Below are 14,644 nucleotides of genomic sequence, written 5' to 3'. Positions count from 1 at the left end.
TAGTTTTGTGGGAGATAATTTCTAACGTTTGTATATGAAAAAGTTTTAATGACTTTGCTTTTAAAAATTAAATTGTAATGAATCATTTTTTCAGCATAAAACATGCAGTATTTACCTACTGCTAGTGTCTTCCATACTAAGCTTAACAGCTGCTTGTAAGAAAATGGAAGCCCATATTTGCAAGTTGTTGATGGACCTGATGAAATGCTAAGCAGTTATTAAAGAATTCACAGAAACACAGAATCACCCGGGTTGGAAGGGACCCCAAGGATCATGTAGTTCCAACCCCCCTGCCTAGCAGGGCCACCAAACATACACATTCAGATCAGGTTGCCCAGGACCCCGTCCAACCTGGCCTTAAACACGTCCAAGGACGGGGCATCCACAACCTCCCTGGGCAGCCCGTTCCAGGGCCTAACCACTCTCCTAGTAAAGAACTTCCCCCTAACATCCAACCTAAATCTTCCCTCCTTCAACTTAAAACCATTTCCCCTAGTCCTGCTGTTATCAGCCCTTCTGAACAGTTTACTCCCCTCCTGGGTGTAGGTTCCCTTCAGGTATTGATAGGCTGCAATGAGGTCACCCCACAGCCTTCTCTTCTCCAGGCTGAACAAGCCCAACTCCCTCAGCCTGTCCTCATAGGGGAGGTGCTCCAGCCCCCTGATCATCTTAGTCGCCCTCCTCTGGACCCTTTCCAAAATCTCTATGTCTTTCTTGTACTGAGGGCTCCACACCTGGACACAGTACTCCAGATGGGGCCTCACAAGAGCCGAGTAGAGAGGGACAATCACCTCCCTGTCCCTGCTGGCCACCCCTCTCCTGATGGAGCCCAGGATCCCATTTGCCTTTCGAGCTGCCAGAGCGCACTGCTGGCTCATAATTCATTCTTCATTATGCCTTCTTAGCAACACAGCAAAACATAAATAACTTGATTTTGTTTTGTAGGAATAGCTTTCTTTTGAAACAAGATAGTAAATTTATAGATAAGAGAGAGGGTTTGGCTTGTTATTGTCAGGTCAGATTCCAGCCATCCTGCTGAGAAGTTAATAATACAACCAAGAGACACATATCACATTATGGTTCTGATCCTACTGTTGCTCCGTGGAAATTTTTCCTTGTTAGGATCAGGGTCTAAACTTTGAATGGAATATAAAGTATTCAGAATATCGATGGGTTGAGGAGATGGGGAGGATAAAGTACACGTGTGCTTGGTTTCATGTCTGGATCCACAGCTACCTAGGGGAAATCCTCTTGAGATTCAACCAAACAGAAGCATACGTATGTTTATACAGGTGTGTTGCCACAAAATGATAACTCCCAAAGCACTTAACTCCTTAGATGTCCTGTGCAAACTGAGACCTGATATGAAGCTATTCTTACTCTTAAGGTTGGATGTTAGGAAATTATTTCTCTCAGAAAAAGTAAAAGTGTTGGCACAGGCTGCCCAGGGTGATAGTCAGCTCACCATACCTGGAGGTGCTGGCTAAATGTGGAGATGTGGCACGTGGCGATGTGGTTAGTGGGCAAGGTGGGGATGGGGTGGACTCAGTGATCTTACAGGTCTTTTCCAACCTTAGTGATTCTGTGATTTGTGCTTCTCAACAGTTTTGAGATTCAGTTCTGACATCAATCAGTGCTGGCTCTGTGAGATTTCCAGCTCACATTTTCATCATCAGTTCCAATGACCTTAAATCACTATTGTAGGATCACTAAGGTTGGAAGGTGCCTCCATGATCATCTAGCCCAACTGTCCACCTACCATCAATATTTCCCCTACTGTAATAGGAAATTTTTAAAATCTACGATGAAACTGTTTTTCTTACTGCTTTCTGAATCCCATGGATTTTGAAATGTGAAGCTTTCAAAGTAGGAGTGAGACTATAGTAGGTAACACCCTGCTGGTACTACATGAATGACTGCTAAGATGGCAGAAAGAAAAGAAAAAATACAACTGTATGCTATATTAATATCAGTTTAAGTTCCTGAGTTTCATCTACTTGGGGATTGTTTGGTTGTGTTTTTTTTTTTTTTTTTTTTTTTTTTTTTTAAATCTTATGCAGAGAGGTAGAAAAGTTTAACAATGACTCCTGTCTGTTTAGACCCCTCAGTTCTGATGGCTGTGGGAACAGCTCCCAGCTGCGTGCTAACCCTGCTTGGTGAGTGCGAGGCTGCATCTGTGCTGAGGTGTAGCAGTGTGGCATCGCTTCCTTGCTTGAGTAAGGCCACTCCACTGCTTTGCGGGACTGGAGTGCCCAAAGCTGCCAAAACCAAATGGTTGCTCATGTCTTCAAATTTAAATACGAGTATGCAGCAGTGATGCTGTTGGCAGGAACGCTTTTATGCTTGAAGCGAGTGCTACAGAGGCGTTTGCGCGCTGGTGCAGTTGGCCTAACAGGTGCTTTCCCCGGCAGCATCCCCGTCGGCCCCGGGCTTCCTCCAAGACCCCGCAGCGTCCCCGCGTTCTCGGGGCGGCCCGGGGCTCTTCCCGCAGGCCGCGGCCTGCACGCGCTCAACCGAGCGCCCGCAGCGCTTCCAGCCGCGCGCCGCCGGGAGCCTCGCGGATGCGCGAGAAGGAGGACGGCAGCGAGCGAGCCGCCGGGTCGGCCGGCGTCCAGGGAGTCCTCGTGCTGCTCCCCGCGAAACGGGGACGCGCGAGAGCGATCTCCAGCGCCGAGCGCCCGTCGCGGCCCGCTCCTCGGCGGCGCGGGGCGAACAGAGCGGCCGGGGCCGGCGGCGGCGCCCGCCTCTGCCTCCTCCCCCTCGGTGCCCTGCCTCCTCCCTCCGCCGGGCGGCCGGCTGCGCGGGGCGGGAGGGAGGGAGGGAGCGGCCGAAAGGTGTTGCTGGAAGGGAAGTTTGAAGAAGGTCGCCGGGTGCCCGGGCGCTCCGGCAGCATCATGGCGGAGCAGGGCGAGTCGCCGGTCCACGTCCAGCAGCCCCAGCCGGCGCCCGCCGCCCCGCCCGTCGGCTGGCCCATCTGCAGGGACGCCTACGAGCTGCAGGAGGTTATCGGTCAGTGGAGCGGGCGGGGTGGGGCGGCGATGCGGCCGGGGCGGCGGCGGGGGATGCTGCGGGGGATGCGGCGGCGGCCGGCTCCGGGCCTAGCGGCGTCCCTCCTGCCGGGGCCGGTCACTGCGGCGGACGCGCCCGGCGCTGCAGTGGCGCCGCCGCCGGCTGCCGCAAACTTTATCCGCCCGGCGGCGGGCGGCGCGGCCCCGGGGGGGCGGCGGCTCCTTCTAGAAAGCGCCGCGCCCCGCCCGGTGCGGCCCGGCGGCTGCCCTGTGCCGCATCGTCGCCTCGGGGCGGACGCGGAGCCCCCCGCTCTCTGCCGGGACCCCGGGAACTGCGGATGCGCTCCTTGCGCCGCGTGGCTTGCGGCGCGCGCAGATGTACGCGCATCCACTTCGACTAGTCTGCATTTTTCTGATGTTCCCTGGGGGTGTTGTATCTCGCCCGTAGACCCGCTGCTGTCGTGCACGCTTCTTTTTTTCCCTCGTGGCGCCCCCCCCCGGGCGGGTGGGTCGGCGGGCGCGCGTGTTCGGTGCGGTGTCACCGTTCAGGTCCATCCTAGAGACCTCTGTCCCGGAGGGCGGTGGGACGCAGCCCCACAGGTAGGGGCTTGCTGCTGCGTACGTCGTTCTTGCCATCCAGCGTGCATCAGATGGGCTCTATCTCCGTCTGTCTACTTGGGTTGTGTTATCCTGAGATGTGCTCTGTGATGATGTGACTGCTGTTAGCAGTCCCTGCAGTGGGAAGTTTCTCATCTCCCGACCTGGCCGCTGCTTGTTGCTAATGGAAGCTACCGTGAGAAAACTTGCTTTTGTTTGTATGTGACTCTTTGAGCAAATGCTGCAGGTGATACAGGCTGGACCTAAGACTGGGATTGCTATTCTTTCAAACCATTTAAATGAATAAAAGAAGCAACCCCTGGGAGCCTTGCCTGGTCGTGCTGTTGGCTGTCTTCAGTATTGCACAGCAATTGCTCATGGCTTTCAGGCTGATGGCAGTGAGAACTACGCGTTATTGATTGGGGCTGCAGGTTGTGCACACCCTCAGCGTTGTTATCAGGCAGGCTGTTTTTCCATAAGCAGAAACAAAACGTTTGAGGTCTTCTACCTTAGAGGAGCTGGGATGACTCAGTGAATGCCCCAGTGCAGGGTTATTGGCTGCTCTTACTCAGCATGGGAACGGATAGAAGTTCACCAAGCAGAACTGATTCTATCTGTGTAAGCTGTATCTTTGCTGAGGATCAGACTCTCTTCTAAGGCGTGAGTTTGCTTTTATTTAAGAAAAGCATCCGAAAGTGCTGGGTTAAGCCTTGCCTAGGGTGAGTCATGAGATTTATCTTTCATAAAATGGCTGGATGAGAGCTTTCTGGGTAAATGTCTTTCTCCTTTCTGCTTAAATTCTTACATTTAATATATTTAGAAATGTAATATGCATATACTTTAGCACCTACCCTTACAGTGGATGAATACTTATTGGTGTAGCAAATTTGCAGCTGAAGAGAAACTGTATTGCTGGGTACCTATGGGTGTTGTTAGATATCAATATTTCCTTAATTAAAGCGAAGCCTAGTGAGGAAATGGAGGTCATATTGGGTATACGACCATATAATCCATAAACCATATATTCAGTTCATGTACATGGTGAACTTCTCTGACTTGTATTGAGCTTCTGCTAAGTTGTTGAGACTTATTTTGTACGGTGACTTAAATCTTGTGGGTTATCACAGTGGTTAATCACCACTGTGATTAAGTTTTGTCTTGTTTACTGTTTTAAAACAGTATCACAAAAAACCAAAATGTAAATGGTAAAAACCAAAATTCAGTGCAGTTGACCAAATGTGAGCATAATGTGTATCTAGCATCTCCGGAATTGTTAATTTTAATAGATATGAGGTGTTCCTAAACCATTGCTTTTATCGGAGAGAGGGAGGAATAATACAGCTCTAGCTTGGATCGTATTCCTCTGCAGCAGCCACACCATTGTTAGCTGCAGCGAGAAACTGAGCAGCCGCCAGTGGCTGGAGAGAGCCCTTCACCTGTGGCAGGCACCTCCCACATCTCCCCCAGGAACTGGGTCGAGTCCTCAGGGGATGGCTTCAGTTACAGCAGTCCTTTGCCAGTTAAATGAGAAAAATAAACTGTATCAGGGCATCTCTGCGGGCTCTGCAGGTGAAAAAGCACACTAGGATGTTTGGTCATAACACTTCACAAAATAGGCTTTGTATCATATGGCAATTAGTACACAGACAAAATGATTTTGGTCAACTGCTTTAGAAGGTTTTTAATTTTCAATGGTGGTCACAGAATGGAAAGTGAAAATCAATATTAGTCACATAGGTTGTTTCTGTCCTGCCTGTGGATTTGGCAGGTTGGAGAAGTTCCTCCTCGTTTCTCTCCAAATGTGAGCTTTTCATATTACTCACTGTGTTTGGCCAAATGCAGTTGTGAAGGATAAGGCCACGCGGGACGGATATCAAATGATACAACTCTTTTTTTCCTGCCCTTCTCTACTGATTATTTTCTATGACTCTTAGGAGATTCAAGTGCCTGTTAAGGAGGAAATGCTGGCCTTAAGTACGCTGCTTCTGAGATGTTTTTTCATGTGTGTTTTATTTCTGTGGTGGTTAGCCAGTTCTCTGCGAACTCTTGGTGCGCAGTTTCATGATGCATTTAATCTGCTCCAGCAGGCAACTGCTGAAAGGAGCTCATTGATCTGACAGAAAACTAGTTCTGCTGCTGGGTTGGTTTTCAGTCAGATCAGGTTCCCTGTTTGACTTGCCACCTGGTTACTCTGTTGGAAAGAAGAGGGTCTTCCTGTTATTCCTACATACAGATCTCTACTGCAGCAGGAAGAAATCATTGTGATTGCTGTCTATAAACGTGGAGGGTAGAGTTAAGAATTAAGGAAATTGTTTCATTAACTCAGATTTGTCCAGGCTATTTGTAAACATATCTATTTAGAATCTGAAGGGGATGCATATCTGTTAGGACAGTGAGAATCCAAAGCAGCTCTCCAGTAGTAGTTAGAGATGAGAATGATAGTTGCTAATAAGGGAGAGCTAGATTTAGTTTTGTGAAGAACTGGGAGAACTTTGCTTTGTTTTAATACCATTGAAAGTGTGTAATGAGTTTAGTGTTTTTTTTTTTTTGTTTTGTTTTGTTTTTTTGTAAGCTGGATGTAACAAGTGAGGTTTATTCCTCCTCAGAAGCAGTTGGAATCTGTACGGAGCAAGTGAATGGTAATCAACATAAACATGTGAAAATTGTCTAGTCTTAATATTAATGGTAATGGGTTACATGAAGTGTATGAGACAGAGCAGCATGAATTTTTTTTTTTTTTTTAAGATCTCTAAAGTTCTTATGAACAACTGACTTGGTTTGCTTTTGTAGAACTGTTGCAGACAGTACTCTCCTCCTGCATGTAACTTAATGTCTGTAAGACTGTGCTGGTGACTTGAGGGAAGTTTCTGTTACAGAGGCACAGATTATATCATGGCTGCTACCTCCTGCTCTGAAGTTACCTTTTTTTGCATATTCTCCTGTAACTGATTTGGAAACACAATTTGCCTAGAAAACAGGCAGAATTAATTAGAAAATAAAGGGTTACTTACACATGATGAATTATCTTTATATTGGCAAGTCATTTAGAAATTACCTTAGTTGTGCTGTAGCTTCAGTCTCATATTGCCTTTCTGACTTTGGTCAAGATTTTCTGTCAGTTAATAACCATTTGAAGAAACTAAAAAATGTTAAATCTCCTGTTTGTAACTTAAAAAGCATGACTTTTAATTCCATTGTCAGAGTGAAGATGGTCATTGTACAATTTAAAAATACCTTTCAGAGCATCCCCAGTGCTGTGCTGCAGATGAGGCTCTGCAGAGCACTGTTAATTGTTTGACTTGTCTACAAATGATAGTAACAGTACTGGGGAAGAGAGCTTTGTGTTGGTCTTTTTTTAGGAGAAAATGAACTTTCTCCATTAGAAGTACCAAGACTGCAGACAAAGCTGTAGTTCTTCCAAGTCATTAGGCTTTGTAAGTGATTGAGTGATCTAACTTTGTTATCTAATACAGTAACTTTCTTTTAATAACTCATGCAATTAGAATTCAAACTTGTCTGAAAGGACATTTGATTACATTTTATTAGAATTTGGTACAAGAAAAAAATGTGTAATTTGCTTTGGTTTTGTTGCTATTGCAAGTAACCAGCAATTCTTGCTTATAATTTGTCAAACAAAAAGGAACACATAATCAACATGCTCAAGACAGTTGACAGTATTAATACATAATTGTAATTTACAGAAAAGTATGCTATGGTTTCTTGCTCTTGGAAGCTGTCAGTCACTTTTTTGCTTTCGTGCCTCTCTACTTTCTCTCTTACTTCCCAGCTTCTTACAGAGAATGTCCAAAACCTTGGAGACCTGGAAATTCCTGGCTCCACAGAAGCTACTTGAGTACCACAAGAGGAGAGGAGTGCCACAGTTCTGCTGCAGAGTGTATGGAGACTTGAAGGGATTGCATGATTTAGATTCTCTTTAAGCCTTACAGCAAGACTGTGCATCTCTGAAGTGGAACAACTACTTGTGACCAGTATTGTAAGGATACTTTGATATTTGAGGCCAAGCTGAGACCTGGGAGAGCAATTCTACATTCATTCATATGTTGTTCTGAAACATCAGAATTGTTGTACTGTGATTTTTTTTTTTTTTTTTTGATGAAGAATTACTTACCCATAGGTTAGAGACCAGTTTTTTTTTTTTTCCAGAATCTGCTTGTCAAATGGAGCTTCTCTTTGTTAAGTTGAAACAAAACCACGTCTGTTCTGATTCAGTAGGGGGGGGGAAAAACGGAGTTCTCTATAAGAAGGAGTTGTGGAGGACTTGTGTAGTGACCATATATGTAGGCTGTATTTCTGTGACTCTTCACACCAAAATGAACCAGACTCTTCTGGTTCTTTCTTTCCACTCCCCACTTCTTTTCAAAATAATTCAGAACTACAAAGCATTGGTAGATGGAAGGTGGTTTTCTTTCCAGTAATAATAATAGCGATTCTTGGTTCTTTAAGGATGGAGCTTAAAAATAAAGTTAATTTAGTTACTCTTGATGACTTCCCTTTGCTGAAATCACTTGTATGCTCCTGAACAGTAGCAGAGCAATCTGCTTGTTGAACTTGGAAAATAAATACCATGCTAGAAAACTTACTGGTGCCCCAAGATTACAAGTTATGTTTTTCCTGAATGAAGTCGCACTTGATGAAATTTGATGAAATAGCTTTTCTGAATTGGTGAATCTTTTTAATGTAGTTTTGCTAGTGGGATGAAATCCTGACAACTCTGCTAGATTTCCGTTTCTTGGCAAGTTTGTGCTTAAGAATAGCTCAGCTGAAGCTTGTTGGATGTTAAAAAGTATCATCCAGCAGTGGCAGAAAGAACCAATGCTGGTTGGTGTGAAATATTTGAGAGAACATGCTTTAAACTCTTTATTTCTTTTGTCTGTCTCTATCTGCATCATATGGTGTTTTCTCTGTTGGCACTAGTAAGGCCATGATAAGAGCAACCAGCACTTGTTGAATGCTTTTCTCTTTTTTGTCTTCATCTGTAGTGTTTGGCTGCTGTCTTCCTTCCTCACCAACTCTAGGACCACATGGCAGCAGTGTGATCCTTCTCTCTCCACCTGCTTCTTCCTGCACTTGTGCTTGTACTTGTTGCTGGAGACTATGCTGTCATATCTGATGTGTACCTGAGATGTACAGTGCTAGACTGTGAAGTAGTCATGGGGAAAAAAGACCCTTCAATGGGACAGAAAATGTGTTATTGAGGAAAAATCTGGGACAGTATATAGGGAGAAGCGGGTGATTGTGAGGTTACCTGATACCAAGGGAAGGATTTGATATTTCCTGAAGCAGCTGCCATGTCAGTGTCATTTACTGATTCTCTTTCAGAAAACAGTGTCAATGAAGGGGAAGATAATTCTTAATGGAGTACTGTGTATGCTTCTAGCGTTTAATTTGATTTCGGGTTGACCGGAAGCTTTCCTTGAGAGTTTCTCTTACGCTGTTGAGATGTTGGCAATGCTGATAATAATGGTAGGTTTTTAAAAGCTTCTCTGAAGAATTGTTGGGTGCAATTTTTCAACAGTCAGCGTTGTTCATTTGTTAATTGATGTATTAAGTTTGTGACGTTGATACAGTTAATATTCCTAAGTATTTGACTAAGTATATGACTTTAGTCAATGACTTGGTGGAAACTTCAGTATGATAAATCAGCTGTCTCCATTAATCCTTTGTCTTTACAATTAATGATTTCTGAGTTGTTTCGTTTGTCTAATTATTCCCGTGAATATGTACATGCCTTGGACTTATTCTGTTCAGAAGTAAATTACAGATGAAAATTCAGGATGTCCTAGAAGGCTGGTATAATAAAAACTTCACAACATAATCATTAAGCTGAGCTATGGTTATGTACCATTGGAATTGGAATGTTTTCAGTGTTCCTGATCTTGCTTTCAGATATTGTGTGAACTTAAGATCTTAAAGATCATGGATCTTAATGTTGAATGTCTGAGGGCTTACTTAACAGAAACAATTGATATATAATTGATTATAGCTGTAAGCAAACTGTGCACCAAGTATACCTGTTTAATTATAGTGCTACAAAAATAATTAATTTAGCAGACCAGAAAAATATTGTTTTCTTTCTGATTGTAGTTTCTGTCCTAAAGAAGTGTAATTAACAAGATCATCAGCTTGGGCTGTATCTTTAGACTTCTGAGATCATATTTTGGTTGAGAAGGATCACAACTGATTTATAAACTTTTCCCTCTTCACTTTGTTTTGTTGACATTTTATTATGTAGACAGGACTTAAACTTGTTTATTCCTTCAGCATAGTTTTCTTCCATTTTCTTGAGCTACTTCAGTCTAATAATAAGACAAATAATGTCACTAGTATTATGGCAGCATTTACATTGCTTTGCCATTTCTATTTTTTCATGAGAAGTGGTATCAGAAATAGGTAAGTTCTGCTTTCAGCATGCATCCATAACAAAGCGTGTTCTGTTGTGAACTTGCTGAAGAGGCTTTGTAGCTCAGCAGTGTGGTATTAACTGGAGATCTTCATGACTGCAGTAGCAATACTGTCTTTGTGTTGGTAGATTGCTTCATTCTCAGAAGAGAGTGATGTACTATGTGGTGACATCCGGAAAACTAGGAAAATACTGCGTTCATGTCCCTGTTCTATTAGAATTGTTCCAAATTTTTACTTCCAATCTAAATGAGAAACAATAAAATGTGCTAACCGACTAAATCAACACCAGCATTTGTTTATAGTGCTACTTCAGAAATGAGTAATAATTCTCCCTTAGCAGCTATTTTTTTCTGGGCAGAAGATATGATTTGCAATAGCAAATCTTCATTTTATTTTGCTGCATAAAGTAGAGTTCAAACGACAACCTGATAAGGGTTTTGTGGTCCTGCAATGAGTCAGTTTTCTTATGCAGCTTTTCAGAAGCATTTCCAGTGTGATTTTTCTTTTTTTCTTTTGAAATGTCTGGATTTGTATGGATATTGAATAGTATTTTCAGTATTCCTGAAAGAACAGGAAGGATGAAGTCATTGCTGAATGTTTCTCTTCTGAAAGTGTTAGGACAGGCTGTTGCCTTTATGGTGCTGACCGGAGTTGTTTTTTTTTTTTTTTTTTAAATCATATTGGGATGCACAAAGGGCTCATCCTTCAAAGTAAAACATTCTATTTATCATCCTGGTGTAAATGGAGATGTTGCTTTCTAAGGAAGGAGCTTTTTGGATGGTGGTGGGAAGTGGCAAAATTTTTTTTTTTAATGTTTTTGGGTGTTGAGGTGTGAGTTTGAGTTATGACACAGCTGCTCAATGTGGAAAATTTAATTATTTTTAATGTTTTGGCTGCATATGAGAGATGCACAAATTGGATGGTGGCGCAGGAGGTCAGTACTGAGTCCCTGGATGGTAATACTTCTCTTGGCTAGAGAGGCTGAAGCAACACACAACAAAAAAAGCTGAGGCAGATACAATAACAATGGCTTGCACCTGGACTCTTGATGGCTATGGTTCTGAATATGCTGAGGTCAGACTCTACAGCTTTATGAATTGCTGTAAATGCCACTTCTCTCTATTCATATGTTTTTCCTCTGAAGTGACTGGGGAAACCACCTGAGGGTAGTTCCTTCTGACCAGCCAATAGGTGCAGTGGGACTTGATGAAATCCTAGGGGCACCAAGAGTGTTGCTGTCCCCACTGGAAGTGGCTTTTGGCTTTCTCATGCATGCTGTGATTCAGGAAGTGCTGAACAGTCCTGCTTGAGAGTAGTTCCTCCAATAGATGTTCTGCTTTCAATTTCCCTGTCATTTGGTCCAACTGATCGTTCCTCCATAGTGTAACATGTGGCATTCCTTACCTGCCATCATCCTTCTGGTCAGCTACTACTTAGCCAGCAAATAGAAATGGATAAATCTTCAGAAAGAAACAAATCAAATTAGCTTTATGTCCTTTGTGAATCTCAATTCATCATTTTCTTAAAACAACAGCAACAAACACAACAAGAACAAAGATCACTATTTTTCTGCAGGTAAGTTAGCTATTTGCAGCTTGAAGAAGCTAGCAGAATGAGAGGATCCTGATAATTGGATTATTATTATTAGAACATGAGGTCCATCTTTTATTTATTGCAGCCTGTGCTCATTTTATTAGCACTGTCATCATGACTGGCTGGTTAGTGATTGTGGAGGTAAATGCATGATTCCATGGCTTTCATCAAAACCAGGAAAGGGAGAAACAGCATGGGTAGGGGCAGCAACCTCAACTGCCTTGTCAATATCAGGGACTTCTTTTTTTTGTTGTTTTTATTTTCTCTCAGAAACAGACTGAGAGATTGAGGTTGGTCTTGCAGCTCCCTGAACCATGCTCTGACTGTGAGTGCCAGGTAGTGCTGGTTCTGTTGCCACATCTTGCATGGTGGAGGTAAGTCCAGGGTGCTGCTGCTGGCCCTCCTCTTTTGGGAGTGCTGCCCTGGGCAGAGGGGTATGCTGCTGTCATTTGCCCTGGCTCCTCTGGTGGTTCTTCCTCTGAAGACACAGTGGCTGTGGTGAAGTGCCTTGGTCCCCCACAAAGTACTCTGGGAAGCTCCTCAGTGCTGAGCCGTGCAGGACTGGCAGAGCAGTCTAGGCTGGAGGCAGTGAGGGCTGGTGGGGGCTGTGGAGCTGCCCTTTTGCAGCATGAGCATCCTGTGGTTCTGCTGCTGGTGGAGCACTGGGCTGTGCAGGGCTGCGGAGACAGTGATGAGCCCCCTCACAAAGGGCACTCTGAGACATAGCTACAGCTTCCTCAGCAACTACCTTGTGTGCACAGGAGGATCAGAACAAGGCTCTGTGCCATATGCACATCCCACCGATTGTTGGTGGATATCCTCCTCGTTTCTTGTTGAAAACACTGGAGCCAGGGCTATTTTATTGTATTTTATTATTTCTATTTTAACTTAAGGAAGCAGGAAGGATTTCATACTGATGTGGATCAACAGCTTTTCTTTGCTCTTTTTCTGCTTGTCTTTTATGTGATAATTGTATGTAACCATTTTGAAAGTGAAGATCTTTTGCTACTTGTAGCAAATGGTACTTGGCTTAGAGAGAAAAGGTGCACCCAGGAAAGTCCTGTAAAAGAACGACTAGCAAATCCTGTGGAGACTTTGAGATGAGATGAGCACTTTGTAATAAAGCTTGTATGCTGAGTTAAAGCTTTGCTTAGACTGAGGGAGTGGAAGGAACCAAAGCACCAAACATGCAAATGAACAATATATAGAAATATCTAAACAAAGAGCGATTAAGCAATTAAAACATGTCAATAACTTTCAGTTGTGAGGTATTGCTGCTGCAGAGGGAAAAGCTTCCAATTGTTTTAACTGGTAACTGTATCCATGTTGGTAGGTCTTGACAACAAAAGGCTTTTTGTTTGCAATTTGTATTCCTCTAGGACATGCCAATTACTGAGGATAAATAGAACATAATGTCTGAGCAGGCTAATATAGCACGTGGCTCCAACCCAGTGAGGTACCAGGAATCCATAATTGATATTAAAGTAGATTTACAGGTAGAAACCACTCATCAGAGGATTTTAGATTTCTGCATGGTTGAGCATGATGTAATTACTTTGAGGAAGCACACACGGCTCTACTTGATGTGGCAGTAAGGTGTGTGAACAGGGCACAACTCTTGAAATACTAGTTGCAATCATCTGATTAATTTAGTGAGGTGGTACTGACCGGAGCTAAGTTAATGGGTGCTTAATGAAAGTAGCAACAAGACTTCTTATTATTGCTGTTCATGAATCATGCTTTTTAAAAATAATGATTATTTAATGTTTTTCCTAGTATTTTTGTTCAATTCTGTCAAGCATTATTTGTGTATTGTGTGACCATGTAATACAGATGTAACGTGTACCTTCTTACTGTTAGCGTGACATTTGTGCCTCTTGTGCTCTTTGCAAAACTCAGCATGCTTTTTGTACAATTTAAGCTTATCATGATTGATGAGCAGGAACACACAAAACTATGGAAGGTTTGGCATGTTGAACTACAATGATATTTTTTTCTTTCCATTGCATAGTGGGAACAAAAGCCTGCTAATCAGGGATGACTTGAAACAACAAAGTTCACAGCATTTGATGAAGCCCAGAATCTCTATTTAACACTAAAATCATGTTAACTCTGAAAGTTATGTTCTTCATTGATGATCTTGATGTGTCTAAAGGTCAGATGGCTCCCAAACTATATGAAATGCATATAGGAAGTGGGTGTGACTCGTAAGTAAGTGCAGCATTTTAAGTTGTCATCTTGGAATTTGTTTGTGGAGTGTGGAACAGAAGCTTTGAGGTACAGAAGAAAAATTCTTTATTTGAGAAGTGTTTAAACTGACTTCCCAGAAGAAAAATGTGCATGTGAGAAAGTACTGTAAAAGGTTGACCAAGGATTTTAACTTTTTACTGCTAGATTCTTATGATGGGCACTGGTTTAAACTACTATTTTGTTAAGTCTCTCTTCTTTTCTATCCTTTTTCAGGTAGTGGTGCTACAGCAGTTGTACAGGCAGCGCTATGCAAACCCCGGCAAGAGCGTGTAGCAATAAAGAGGATCAACTTAGAAAAATGCCAAACCAGTATGGATGAGTTACTTGTAAGTAAATCGAAGGGAAACGTATTCCCAGGGAGGTGGTGTTTTTTTTTCTTTCTTTTTTTTTCCATTTCAGTATTTGCTTGGTCTAAAAGTGAGGGCAAATATTTTATGCAGGGTAACAGAAAAGGACTGGAAAGTAACCTAAAATGTGTGTCTTTCTCCTAAAATGGATTGTATTAATGTGTATTTCTTTAATGCTGCAGAAGCAAGTGCAAATTTGAATCCCTTTGGGATAACCAACTGTTGAGAAATGCAGGAAGAATCTTTTCCTTTGCTTTCTGGATGTTTGGTTTTCAGGAGATTACTGTCTTGATGTCCCTCACTTCTCAACAGTGAGAAAAAATATGTTTTCCATTGGTTAAACACTGATTAAAAATCAAGGCAAAATTTAGTAGGTCTCCTTAATGTTTAAAGCGCCATAAATGGGGGGGGGGGGGGGGGGGGGGG

At 43.1% G+C, this 14,644-nt stretch overlaps 1 protein-coding gene across 1 annotated transcript in view; it reads left to right on the top strand.

Annotated features, from left to right (window-relative positions):
* Window positions 1–3,074: 3,074 nt before the first annotated feature.
* Window positions 3,075–14,644, top strand: part of STK39 (serine/threonine kinase 39) — an 86,157-nt gene continuing 74,587 nt past the window's right edge. Inside the window, 5 exon segments of the mRNA XM_042875076.1 lie at window positions 3,075–3,206; window positions 3,209–3,258; window positions 3,260–3,423; window positions 3,426–3,608; window positions 14,085–14,197. Coding sequence (XP_042731010.1) covers window positions 3,075–3,206; window positions 3,209–3,258; window positions 3,260–3,423; window positions 3,426–3,608; window positions 14,085–14,197 — 642 coding nt within the window.

Source organism: Lagopus leucura, unplaced genomic scaffold (assembly GCF_019238085.1).
Source record: "Lagopus leucura isolate 7727_CA_CO unplaced genomic scaffold, USGS_WTPT01 Super-Scaffold_100012, whole genome shotgun sequence".
NCBI classification, from domain to species: domain Eukaryota; kingdom Metazoa; phylum Chordata; class Aves; order Galliformes; family Phasianidae; genus Lagopus; species Lagopus leucura.
This window is presented reverse-complemented; position numbering and strand designations above follow the sequence as displayed.